This window comes from Rhincodon typus, chromosome 48 (assembly GCF_021869965.1).
Source record: "Rhincodon typus isolate 14 chromosome 48, sRhiTyp1.1, whole genome shotgun sequence".
Classification (NCBI taxonomy): Eukaryota; Metazoa; Chordata; class Chondrichthyes; order Orectolobiformes; family Rhincodontidae; genus Rhincodon; species Rhincodon typus.
This window is the reverse complement of record NC_063379.1, coordinates 6,022,795-6,037,105: the sequence shown is the minus strand read 5'-3', so window position 1 is coordinate 6,037,105 and position 14,311 is coordinate 6,022,795. Positions and strand designations below refer to the sequence as shown.

Genomic DNA, 14,311 nt, shown 5'->3' with positions numbered 1-14,311 from the left:
TGTGTTCATCCAGCTTTACACCTTGTTATCTCAGATTCTCTAGCATCGGCAGTTCCTACTATCTTTGGAATATTGTGAGCAGTTTTGGGTCTTCTATCTAAGGAAGGAGCTTTCTTTAATTTCAAAATATACTTAATTCTTAAAACATACATATATCCATAGTTACTAAAGCATTGAGGTTCTGTACAATAGAATATGAAGAAAACAAAAACATTGGAGCTGGACTGTATCTCATAAACAAACCAAAGGCATCTCTTGTATGAGATTATATTTACATATATTTGACGTACACGAAGGGTGCGATAACTGAATGGACCCCATTTAACTTGGGCAGAAAGACCTCATACACTGGTCTTTCCCCACTGTGCCTTGGTGGCTGCTGCCCCAAGCTTTAGAGCATTCCTCAGCACATAGTCCTGCACCTTGGTATGTGCCAGTCTGCAACACTCGGTCAGGGGAAAATCGTTGCTCTGGAAGACCAAGTTTCAGGCAGAAAAAACAGTGTCATTCACCACTTCGATGGTCCTCCAGGCGCAGATGATATTTGTCTTGTTGTGTATCCTGGGGAACAGACTCCAGAGAAAAGAGTCCTGCATCACAGAGCTGCTCAGGACAAGCCTCAACAAAAACTATTACATTTTTCACCAAACTTCCTTTGCAAAGACTTATTCCAGAAGGAGATGTGTGACAGTCTCTAGCCCTCCACAGCTGCTTCGAGGGCAGCATGCGGTGGCATACACGTCTGGGCATACAAGAAGGATCTCACTGGTAATGCCCTTCTCACCACCAGCCAGTGTTGTCTTGGTGCTTGTTGAAACGTTCTGGTGATGAGGCATTTTGCCAAATTCCTTTGACAATCTGCACAGGGAACCACTTGACAGGATCCACCTTCTCTTTTTCCTGCAGGTTCTTGAGGACACTGCTGACCACTCCCTGATGGACTTGTGTTCAAAGGTGTTTTACTTTACAAATTTCTTCATGAAGGACAGGTCCAACTATTTGGAGCATTCCACAGCAATGAGGCCAGTCCCATCTTTTGCAACACCGGGGACAGGTACAACCTTAGTACGTACTGACATTTGATGTTTACGTACAAAGGGTCTATGCACAGCTTGATGCAGCCACACAGTGAGGTGGCCATCAAGATGACAGCAGCGTTGTGTATATTCTTCCCCCACCTTATCCACAGTTTTGTACATGGAGTCCCTGCAGACATGGTCCATCTTAGACCTCCAGATGAAGTGGAAGATGGCTTGGATGACTGAATTGACCCAAGTTCTGGGAATGGGCCAGAGCTGTGCCACATACAACCAAAACAATGGATAGGGAGAGGTCATCACCTTGGCAATAAGCTCCTCCCAAGATTTTATGTCTGCTTCGGCCCCTCTGAACTGTATTCACAGCATCTTCAAGTAATCTGTCCTGACAGTGAAGAGGATAACCGATAGGCCATCCCAGTTCCCAAAGCATATGGCCTCGCTCTTGCCTCGATTTATCTTGGCAGCCAAGGCCAGTTTGAACTGGTCGCAGATATTCATGAGTCTGTGCACTGACAATGGATCTGAGCAGAAACCTGTAATATCATCCATGTACAGGGAGGCTTTGACCTGCAGACCTCTGCTGCCTGGAACAGTCACCCCTCTCAGGTTCACATGCTTCCTGATGGACTCAACAAAATGTTCTATATAACACACAAACAAAGCAGGAGAGAGTGGGCAGCCCTGGCTGACTCCAGATCGAATCAAGAAGCTTTCTGATTTGCACCCATTGATTGAGACTGCACTAATGATGCTGGTATATAGCACTCAGATCTGATTGTACTTTCCTTCCCCGAAGCCCATATGGAGAGCACGTCCCTCATGTATGTGTGCAATAGCATGTCAAGGCCTTCTCCTGATCCAGGCTGATAAGGCAGGCATCCACCATCTCCCTGCCCCACCCCCCAACCACATCCCATCCTGCATGTAGGCGATCATATCCCTGAGAAGCGTGAGGCTGCCAGAGATCATCCTGCCCAGTACAGCACAAAACGTACAGTCTCCTGTACACTCGCACACACTCTCACAGTCTGACACACTCGATACCACTCACTGTATCACACATAGGATCCCATCTCTGATTCATTCACACACTCTGTCAAACTCATTTTCACGCACTCAGTCTCTCACACATTGCAGCAAAACCCTCACAGGCACACACTCACTCTTATTCAGTCACTCTTATTAAATCACATTATGTACTGCAGTCATAGACACACAAACCTGCTCACGCATCCATGTGCTAGCACACTCATTCACTCACACACACGTGCAGTCAGATGTTCTTACGCTCTCTTCCACATCATCACACATTCACACCATCTCATCTGTTCAAACACATTGTCAAATATCTTGACTGAAGGGTCAATGACAAGGGACAAACTTTTAAAGTGAAAGGCAGGAGGTTTAAAAGGGATTCGAGCATTATTTTGCACCCAGAGGGTAGGTGGCAATCTGGAATTCACTGTGTGGGGGAGGGTAGTTGAAATGGAAACCTTTAGAAAGAACCTGGATGAACAGGTGGTGTCATAATATTCAATATTATGGGCCTAGTGTGGAAAGTGGGACTTGTGTAGGTACGAGTGTGTTTTAAGTTGGTAGAAGGGCCTCTTCCATACGGTATGAATCTATGATTCCATGATATCGCCTTTTCAAGATTCCCAAACAGGAAGGAAGCATTCCATAAATTCACCACAAATTTCATTATTTGTTTCTCTCCATTCTGATCTGGTAGTTTCCTGGTTCTTCACATTCAAATGAACAGTCGTCATTGTCTGGGAGGTGAATTTTGAGCCTGGCCCAGAAGAGTGAATTACCTGTGTTAATCTGATACACAGGGTGAGGGCAAATCCTCCTTTACACAATGTTAGAGTATTTCCTGTGTTCTGTTTGAGTCAAGTTAACATTAATGTTAAGTTTAGTGCATTGCCAGGAATATTAGCAGATGACAATGAGGCGTAAACTTAGAGAATTGTTACCATCACTGATAATGACATTACATGATGCATTGCATTGTGAGGAATGAGGCAACAGTCAGGACCATTACATTGTCATTCTTGGACTGAATAACATTATTAAATAGCGACTAATTGAAGGTTTTCTTTAATTAATATGATTCCACAACAGCAAATCTAAAGAAATAGTCTGTCCTATCTTCACAAAATATGCCCAGAGCGTTTATCCTCTGGGATCATCTTCCCTTCACCAGTTTTAATGTTTGGAAATTCATGGCCTGAGCTTTGTAACCATCCCCTGATGACCCAGCTGTACTGGGGTAGAAAATCATCCCTTGTTTGTAAAAGGACTGCAACTAATTGTTTTTACACAGCTATTGCATGACCTCATTTACTCTCAGGGACATGGCTTGAGCTATAAAGGAGGTGAAATTAAAGATCTCAGATGCATTTCACTTAGAACCAGAAAACTTGAGGGAATTTGCTTATTCTTCATAAAAGAATGGTAACAATTCTCCAGATAAAGAACATTTGCTATCCTGTTATTGCAGCCTTTGGCATTCCCGGTAAGGCATTTTCTTTTTCATGAGCAGTGAATATCATGGTGTTCATGTAACAGCTTTCAGGAATAGTCCTCATTGCAGAGCTACTTATCCACCCGAAGGAATTGGGGAATATGGAGTTGGTGCTGCATGTTTACTGAATAGCTCCTCCAGGATGAGTATCAGCAAAGAAATTCAAATATTCAGACATTAATCCAATGCTTGTGACTAAACTGAACATTTTACTAGAATATACACATGTTCAGCAATTATCTGGATGTTATATCTAATTTATGGCAATGTCTAAGTAAAGTTTGTTGGAACAACACAAATATTAAATCCTCAGCATTTTTTTTCCCGTAGACAATTTGTCAGTCGCATTGATTTATCTCATGAAAACAAATCTGTGGCAAGCTCTGCGTAATATCAAATTTGAATACATCCCAAATATTTACTGTGATTTGATTTTTAATAGAGTCCCGCTTTATTATCTCTCCTGTCTCCATTTCACAGCAAACTTACTGGCCATCATCATTCTCTCCAGAGGAAATTGTGGACTTTCCAAATGTATCTCGGTTTACATGATCACCATGGCAACAGCAGACTTCCTGGTCATATTTTTCAATGTCATAGTATATCACATTTTGAGTTATCACTTTCCAGATTCATTTCTGTCCTACACTGTTGTTTGTAAGTTCATCCTGTGTGTCAATCCTGCCACATTGGATATGTCTGTGTGGTTTACTGTTTTCTTCACAATTGACCGTTTTGTAACTATCTGTTGTCAGAAGTTTAAATCAAACTATTGCACAGTAAGAACTGCGACTTTCATTATGACCACATTCTCTGCCCTGATTTCTTTGGAGAACATACCCTTCTGGTTTGCATATGACCCTGAACAAATAATTTCCAACATTGCTTGGGGTTGTCAATCCAATGTGGCCTTTTACACATCAACTGCAGGTGAGGCATACTCCTGGATGAAAAGTATTTTAGTTGCATGGCTGCCTTTTTGTTTGATATTACTGTTTAACTCTTTGACAATCAGGCGTATTTTAGTGACCAGCAGAGTCCGCAGGCAACTGCGGGGTCTCAGCAATGAGAATAGCACTGACCCAGAGATGAAAACCAGAAGGAAATCCATAGTTTTACTGTTCAGTGTATCAAGCAGTTTTCTCCTGTTGTGGCTAACAGCCATCGTTAACTTTTTAACCAGTAAACTCACAACAACAGTGTATTACCGAGGTGATTATACAGCTCCTACATACGTTGCCACTGAAACTGGGTATATTCTTTTGTACTTGAGTTCCTGCACAAACACGTGTATTTATACAACAACACAGACCAAATTCAGGGAAGAGATGGAGAAGATGATGAAATCTCCTTTCATTTTGATGTTGACTTTGTTTCAAAAAAGCATTAAACCAAAACTTTCTTCCCAAGCTAAGTGAATATCAACCCAAGTTCTCACTCAGAATGGTCTGTTCTGTTGTGGGTTGAGAAGGATTGCACTTGTGAAACGTTTTTGGAATACATTATTTCAAACTGCACACCATGTTTGATGCCTGCTTATTTCTCAGGGTGAAACAGTCCTGATGGTGTTTACATACCAGGAGCTAAGATCACAACGGTCTCTTTTCGTTCAGATGCATCCCTGTTTTGATGTTGAACCAGTCCAGCCCTCTGAATTGTATAGCCTATCCAGCCTTGCTTTATAACTCAAACCTTCCATACCTAGCAACATCCTGGTAAATCTCTTCTGAACACTCTCCTGGTGAATAATATCCGTCCAATAACTGGGCATCCAGAATTGAACACAGTATTCCAGAAAAGGCAACCTCAACATGACTCCCCAACTTCTATACTCAAAGGACTGAGCAATGAAGGCAAGTGTGCTAAAGACTTTTAAACCACCCTGTCTATCTGTGATTCAAACTTCAAAGAAATATGTACCTGAAGCCCTAGGTCCTTCTGTTCTACAACAGATGGACAATAGATTCATAGATTCATACAGTGCAGAAAAGGCCCCTTGGCCTCTCAAGCCTGGACTGACATAACTACCACTAAAAGTGCATTAATCTCAATTTCCTGCACTTGTCCCATATCCTTCAATGTTCTGATATTTGACGTACTCCTCCAAATATTTTTTAAAGGTTGTAACATTTTCAGCCTCCACTACCTTCCCAAGCAGTGCATTCAAGATTCCCACCACCTGCTGAGTGAATTTTTTTTCCCCAAATCCCCTCTGAATCTCCTGCCCCTTACCCTAGAACAATGTTCTCTCAAGATTGGCACTTCAATGAAGGGGAACAGCTGATGTCTGTTCACCCTGTCCATACCCCTCATAATCTTATACATCTCAGTTACGTCCCCCTTTCTGTTTCCTCTTCTCCAAAGAAAAAATCCCAAACCTATCTAGTCTCTCCACATAGCTCAATTTCTCCATCCCAGGCAACATCCTGGTTAACCTTTTCTGTATCCCCTCTTGTTTTATCACATCTTTCCTGTGGTGAGGTGACCAAAACTGTACACAGTACTCCAGTTCTGGCCTGGCCAATGTTCTGTACAACTCCAACATTACCTCCTTGCTCTTATACTCTTTGCCATGACTTATGAAAGCAAGTTTTTCATCTGCCTTCTTAACTATCCTATTCATGTGTTCTGCTGACTTCAGGGATCTGTGATTAATTACCCCAAGGTCCCTCTAAGCTACCCAGTGTCCCTCATCTTGTTTCTACGTCCAAAGTGCATCACTTCACCCTTATCAGGGTAAAATACCATCTACCACTGCTCTGCCCATCTGACCAACCCATCTATATCTTCTTGTAACCTACAACCATCTTCTTCACTATTAACCACTCTAACCATCTTGGTGTCATCTGCAAATTTGCTTAACATTCCCCCACACTTTCATCTAAATCATTTATGCCTATAACAAACAATAAGGGTTTCAGTACTGATCCTTGTGGTACAGCACTGGACAGTGGCTTCCAGTCACTCAAACAGCCTCTGGCACTACCATTCATGTCCTATTACTGAGCCAGTTACTGATCCAAATTGCCAAGTTTACCTCAGTTACATGTGCTTTAACCTTCTCAGTCAGTCTCCCATTTGGGACCTCGTCAAAAACTTTACATAAAATTCATATAAACTACATCAGCTGATCTTCCCTCATCCACACATATGATCACGTTTTCAGCGACTAGGAGATAGCAAGAACTGCAGATGCTAGAAGCCAGAGACAATACAGTGTGGAGCTGGAGCAACACAGCGCGTCAGGCAACATCAGAGGTGCAGGAATGTTGATGTTTCAGGTCAGGACCCTTCACCAGTCCTGATGAAGGTTCCTGAACTGAAACACTGACTTTCCTGCTCCTGTGATGCTGCCTGACCAGCTGTATTCTTCCTCTAACAAAGCCATGTTGACGGTCCCTAATTAACCCATGCTTTTCCAAGTGCCATCCTCCAGTTCTCTGGCTCTTCTCCCATGGCCGGAGAGGAATTAAAAATTCAAGCTTAGTTTCAGAGATAGGGAGAAGTTTACGAGCTGGAGGAGATGACAGAAATTGGGAGGACTGTACGGGCTGGAGGAGGATACATAAATAAGGAGGGATGTAGATGCTGGAGGAGGGTACAGAGATAGGGAGGGCTATTGGGGCTGGAGGATGTTCCAGAATCAGGGAAGGGATGTTGTAGCTGAAGGAAGTTACGGAGATTGGGTGCTGTGTTGGGGCTGGAAGAGGTTGCAGAGGTAGGGAGAGATGGAGATGCTGAAGGAGGTTGTAGAGGTAAGGAAGGGTGATAACTGATACTAATTCTCAGCTCCCTCACTGAGCAGCTTCTCCCAGCCCTTGATGATCACTAGTGAGTGGCAAATGATCCCTAGGTATTACCAAGAGAAGGCACAAAGAACTGTGACAGCCCCATCACTTGTTCACCCTCCTGTCTATGTCTGGGACAGCTTTGTGCATTCTGGAAGATCATGACATTGTAACCACAGAAAGGTGAGGGTTTCGGTAACTCCCTGTTTGATCGTGACGAGGCCCCTTGAACTGGACAGGTCAAAGTGTGACCTCACAGAACAGTGTGACCTCACCGTGTACATCACAGAGAGAGATCCGACATCACAATCGGGTTGTAAACTGGCTTCGTCTGAGGCTGCACGAGTAAACCCAGGGAAGGCAAGGTCACTGCACTGACTGTGTCTCTGGCTGATCGGTCTGGGAGTGAATGTGATCAGAGGGAAGATCAAAACAGCTTCACTTTACAAAGAGAACACAATGCTATGAAAAGATCATCAGTGAAGTGATCAAACAGAAGATGGTGAGGTTTAAAATGTTAGTCAAAAATTCTTCCTCTTGCACAGACTGAGGGTTTCAGGGAAATGGGGACTTAATTTTTGAGCTATTTATTCTGCGAAAGTTTCAAGCTTATTTAAACTGATAAAATATCCAGAATTGACTCTTTATGTGAGTCAGAAACTCTAATCCCAATGTGACTCTCCTCCTATGACCTAGCCAATCACTATATCAGTGGAGGATGACACACAAATGGGGAGGCAGGTAGTTGCTGTGACAGGTTACAAGAAAAGGGAGGGGTATATGGACTGGAGTATGATACAGAGATAGGGAGAGATATAGGGGTTGAAGGACATTACAGAGGTAGGGAGGTATGTAGGGGCTGAAGAAAGTTACAGAGATACAGAGATGGGATAGTGTCACATTAATATAGAGGGCTGGTTCATCTGGAAGGGGTGATAGAGTTACCGAGTGGTGTAGTGGCTGGAGGATGTTACAGACATAGGGAGGGATGTGGATGGTGAAGGTGGCTCACTATATAGGGAAGGATACAGCTACTAGAGGATGATACAGAGACAGGGAGGGATGTCAGGGCTGGACTAGTGACCAATGATAGGGAGTGATATAGTTGCTGGAGGAGGTTATGGCAATAGGGAAGGGCACAGGTTCTCGAGGAGGTTACAGAGATAGGGTGGGTGTAAGTGCCCAAAGGGGGTTACAAAGGCAGTGTGCTGAGTTGGGGCTCAGGCTCATGGAGGGGTCCAGGTTTTACAGAGATGGAGGTCTGTATTGGCTGGAGGAGGTTACAGAGATAGCAAGTGGTGCAAGGATAGACAGATATAAGGAGCAGTACATGTCCTGGAGCAAGTTACAGTAATAGGAAGGAGTATCAGGGATAGAAGAGTTTACAGATATTTTGTAGGGATTGGAGAGCATTACAGACACAAGGAGTGGTGTAAGTTACAGAGATAGGGATGTGTGTTGGTTTGAAGATTGTTACAGTTATAGGGAGGGATATAGATGTTGGTGGAAGTTAGATAGATAGACAGGTATGTGGATGCTGAAGGACGATACGGAGATAGAAAGATTTGCAGGGATTGGGGCATATTACAGAGATAGGGAGTGGCGTAGTGGCTCGAAGATTACAGAGACAGGGCAGGATGTGGGGACTGGCGAAGGTTACAGAGATAGGTGTGCAGGGGCTGTAGGAAGTTAGAGATATGGAGGGTTGTAGATGTTGTCAGAGAGTATAGAGGTGGGTCGGCCTCTGGGGACTGCAGGAACTTACAGATTAATCCAAAAACTAGGCTAATGCTCTGGACATCTGGGTTTGAATCCCACTGCAGCAAATCATGGAATCTGAATTTATTAATAAATATTTGGAATTTAGATTCTAATCATGATCACGAAACCAATTTTTCTGAAAATTGTCAGAAAAATCCATCAAGCTCACCAATGTCCTTCAGAGAAGGAAATCTACCATTTTCACCTGCTCTGACCTACATATGGCTCCAGTCTTACAGGAATGTGGTTGACTCTTAACTGCCCTCCGAAATATCAAGCCACTCAGTTGTATCAATTGCTATGAATTCTCAACGAAGAAATCAAGCCACACAGACACTTTTCTGCCCGACTGACCATTCGATTTAGATCATCATGTAGTTACAGGTTTCTTCCTCCCTGTCAATGATCTGGGTAATTGTTACGTCATCTGTAAATTGCATCTCCTAAATCCAATGCCGGATCAGTGGTATATAACAGGAAAATCAGGTACCAATACTAAACTCTAAGAAAGCTTTTTGGTTACAAACTTCCAATCACACAAATACACTTCTTCCATTATCTTCTGCTTCAATCTTTTTTTCTGAAATAACCGGTCACTTCGCCTTTACTCAGATGAGTGGTTAATTTACTGACCGGCCTGACATATAGAAGTAAAAATCACAGAAAATGTACAGCACAGAAACAGGTCATGTCTCCCATCATTTCTGGCAACAGCAGTTATTGTCAAATCCTGGGATTGAACACGTGACCTTTAGATTTCCCCAGTCTAATGTTCGCCCAGCTGAGGAATTTCAGCTAATCACATACAACAACCGTTCCAAAATGCATGTGCTCAACTTCAAAATCAGCCTCACTGTGATAAGACTGGTTCCTGTGAAGAAAGTCACACTCATCAGATACAACTTTCCTTTAACCAATCCATGAAGATTGACCTGGATCAAACGGCCTCACTCTCAATGATCATTTACAATGTCTCTCGGAGACTTTTCCCAGTCTGTTTCTCACCCCTGGAAGTGTAATAGCAGCTGGTCCCCACCCTTATTATTTCTCCCTCACACTGTTCAATACAAGGGGAATAATTATTGTCTGTTGTCTTCATCCCTGCTCCCTTACCCAATATGGGTTCTCAGCCAAGAAGGAAGAATTCCTTTGTATATTGCCAGCCTTTTGTAAATTAAAGGAGAAGGAAGTGACAGGATGGAGAAGTGCGACTTCCCATGGAATTCTGCCGTATTCTGCTACATCCACTCAATATATCATAAATGGCAGGAATTCCCCAGGAAACCAAAGTTTACTTTCCATCCCCAAATCACTCTGATGAGGGGTCACTGGACTCAAAATATTAGCTCTGTTTTTCTCTCCATGGATGCTGTTAGATCCCCTAATCCCCTCACCCCGAGTTTCTGCAGAACTTTCTGTTTTTGTTTCAGGTTTTTAGAATTCACTATTCTTTGTTTTATTTATTACCCCTACTACCTACCTATATCCCACCAACCTGCTACTAATTTATTTCTGTGAATCCTTGGCTGCACGTAAGGCAAAAGTTAAATGTTAAATACTTATATAAGGGAACAGACGGTAATAAGAGCCAGGCATGGAAAATTAATGGCTGTGGAATTCGATCTACAAAACTCTGATAAAGCAATATAATGAAAATAAAATTAAATTGACCTAGTCACTGTAAACTAGTAGTCCTTGTGACATATTGTGCATTGCATTGACTATCATTATGAAACAATCCCAGCTCACCCTGAGCAGCAACATATATAATAAATCTTCAGCGTCTACAGCTGTCATCTGCATTTTTAGATTGGTAACTTTTTCAAAAGCTACTTTTAAGTTTTAAAAAAACTCTGGTATGTTTAAAATTAGCAATCATTTATATATGTACTTAAGATAATCATTCAATCTCATGATCAGAGATGATGGTAAACTACTCAGCCTCAGTCCTCAATGTGTTGTAGAGTTATAACAGATTCATTGTTGTCAGCTCATTGCATAGTGACAGAATAATCAGTGTCTGATAAAATTATACACATCACACTCTGGGGAAATAGGAAGGACATCGTGATCTACATCAATACAGCTAAAAGCTTCTGTGAGTGTGATACGATAAAAGTTGATTTTATATTCCAACATTTTATGAGCTAAGAAAGGGAAGACATAGTTTTAGTATGTTGTTTGAGAACTGTGAATGAGTTGTCTGACAACTTTGTTATGTGTATTTTAATATGACTTTTAAAACCCTTTGAGACAGGTAACTAAATGCTTCAGACATAAAGTGTAGAAGAGAGGAAGAAAATCGGGCTCTTGTCAAACAACATGGTTGCATGTAAACCAAACAGAAATCAGTTGTAAACATCCAGAATCATCCAGAAGGTTAAAGAGTTGGCAGGTTTCTTTGAAAGAGAAGCCGGTCAGTCAGAGAGTGAAGGCCTGTACCAGTGACAGTACAGTCTAGCAGTTTCCAACATAGTCAGGGAAGAAGACAAGAAGTTTTGACTGGCTTTGATGCTAATTAGAGATGAATTCCAGAAACAGGAAACTTTAAGGAGAAGAAGACATCCCATAATGCTGTGGAATGAATCACTTTAAGAATGTGGGAGCTATGGTTAGTAAGTTTGCAGATGACACCAGAATTGGTGGTGTAATGGACAGCAAAAAAGGTTACCTAGGAGTACAACGGGACCTTGATCAGATGGCCAATGGGCCAAGGAGTGGCAGATAGAGTTTAATTTAGATAAATGTGAGGTGCTGCATTTTGGAAAGGTAAATTAGGGCAGCACTTAGACACTTAAATAGTAAGGTCCTGGCGAGTGTTGCTGAACAAAGAGAACTTAGAGTGCAGGTTCAGAATTCCTTGCAAGTGGAGTTCCAGGTAGACAGGATAGTGAAAAAGGCATTTGGTACACTTCCTTTTATTGGTCAGTGCGTTGCGTATAGGTGTTGGGAGGCCATGTTGTGGCTGTACAGGACATTGGTTAGGCCACTTTTGGAATACTGTGTGCAATTCTGGTCTCCCTGCCATAGGAAGATGTTGTGAAACTTCAAAGGGTTCAGAAAAGATTTACAACAATTTTGCCAAGGTTGGAGGGTTTGAGCTACAGTGAGAGGCTGTATAGGCTGGTGCTGTTTTCCGTGCAACATTGCAGGCTGAGGGTTGACCTTATATTGGTTTATAAAATCATGAGGGGTATTGATAGGGCGAATAGCCAAGATCTTTTCCCTGGGATGGGGAACTCCAAAACTAGAGGTTAGAAGAGGGGAATCCTCAGCTGAGGACAGAGGAGCTCATGTTGGATACATGACTGTGGAAGGGGACACCAGCTGAACAGATGAAAATGCAGGAATAGGAGGGAGAATGGAGTGGACCCCTCTCAGGAAGCAGGAAGTGAGGAAGTGTTTTCGAGATAACTGTGGGAGTCAGTGGGTTTGTAACGAATATTGGGAGGTATTATCACTGGACTGTTAATCCAGAAACACAGAACTTTCTGGGGACCTAGGTTCAAATCACACCATGGCAGATGGTGGAATTTGAATTCAATAAATATCTGGAATTAAGAATCTAATGATGACCATGAATCCTTTTTCAATTGTCAGAAAAACCCATCTGGTTCACTGATGTCCTATGGGGAAGAAAACTGCCATCCTTACCTGGTCTGGCCTACGTGTGACTCCAGACCCACAGTAATGTGATTGGCTCTTAACCACCCTCTGGGAAATAGGGATGGGCAATAAATATGGCCTAGCCAGTGATACCCTCATCTCATGAATGAATACAGAAAAAAAAAAAATTGGTGTACAACCTTACCCTAGAAATGAAAACAGAGAGGTCAAGGAAGGCAAAAGTCAGAAATAAATCAAGGTGCCAGGAGAGAAAGATTGAAATTGGAAGCAAAGTAATTTTTTTTTACTATTCCTGCAAGAGCAGGAATGGCACCAATCGCATCATCAATATATTGGAGCAAGAGCTGTGGGTGGAACCCTCAATAGGAATGGACCAAGGAATATTCCACAAACCCCAAAACAGACACAGATACAACTGGGACTTGTGCAGGTAGCCAGAACCGTACCTTCAACTTGGAGAAAGTGAGACAAGTGAAAGAAAAAAAGTTACAAATGACCTCAGCTTGGCGAAAGTGAATGCTGGTGGATGGGAACTGTTCAGGTCTCTTTGTGAGGAAGAAGCAGAGAACCTTCAGACCATCCTAATGGGAAGTAGGTGTGCAGAGGGATTGCACATCCATGGTGAAGAGGAGACAGCTAGGGCCAAAGAAAAAAAGTGGAAATGGTGCAACTAAAAATGCCTCAGAAGAATCATGAATGTAAGTGTTGCTTCTGGTTACATTCTATTTCAGTAAGCCACAGCGCTCCCATTCAATCATTTCCCCCTACACCTCGAGCCTTTCCTTTCCGCCATGGTCTTTGATGTGTCAGTGTTTTAAAACAAAAGCTAAGATCAGTATAGTCCTATTTATCAATGACACGTCTTACATTCTCAAAGAAATTCAATAGAATCACAAAGCAATGTTGACTCTGCCAGATTAATTTGAACTGACCAGTGTGTCCTGCTATATCTGGTTAAATGATACCTTCCAACCATTTCCCTGTGACATGTTAAGTTAACTGGCCTGTGCTTCCTGCTTTCTCTCTCCCTTTTTTAATGCAGGGCTTCCACCTGCTATCATCCAATACACTGGGGCTGAACCATGAATCACCAGGAAGTATAACAGTTTTAAGAATCGGATAGTAAACTGGATGAATAACGGTTTCCCCAATCTCCATCAGAGTGGGTGATTTCTTTATGAGCTGTAAGATTCTGATTGGTGTATGGCCAAGGCAATGGAAGGGATTCTATATTTTTGCAGACATCTTTGTTTTGAAACCAAGGCGGCGGAGGAGAATGGCAACTTTAAACATTTTTCACCGTTCTCATGCGCTGGTATCCTTGAGTCCATGTGACAATATAGTCTAATTCTAGTTCTAATTCTAACACCAAACCTTGAGGGAGTCAAGTTGGTGAACTAAACAGTTACATTATTTACAGTCATTTAAGAAGTAAACTCAGGGATAGTTTGTTTTGTATACATCAGATTGAAAGCAACAGTTGACAATGACAATGGATAATTCAGTACGACAATACTTACACCTGGAAAGTGAGGTATTGAAATACTGGCAGTGAGCTTATCTCCACG

At 42.4% G+C, this 14,311-nt stretch overlaps 1 protein-coding gene across 1 annotated transcript in view; it reads left to right on the top strand.

The window, feature by feature from the left end:
* Positions 1-4,985, top strand: part of LOC109919282 (probable G-protein coupled receptor 139) — a 28,704-nt gene extending 23,719 nt beyond the window's left edge. Inside the window, exon 3 of the mRNA XM_048620773.1 lies at positions 4,048-4,985. Coding sequence (XP_048476730.1) covers positions 4,048-4,985 — 938 coding nt within the window. The remainder of the gene's footprint in view (positions 1-4,047) is intronic.
* The last annotated feature ends 9,326 nt before the right edge of the window (positions 4,986-14,311 follow it).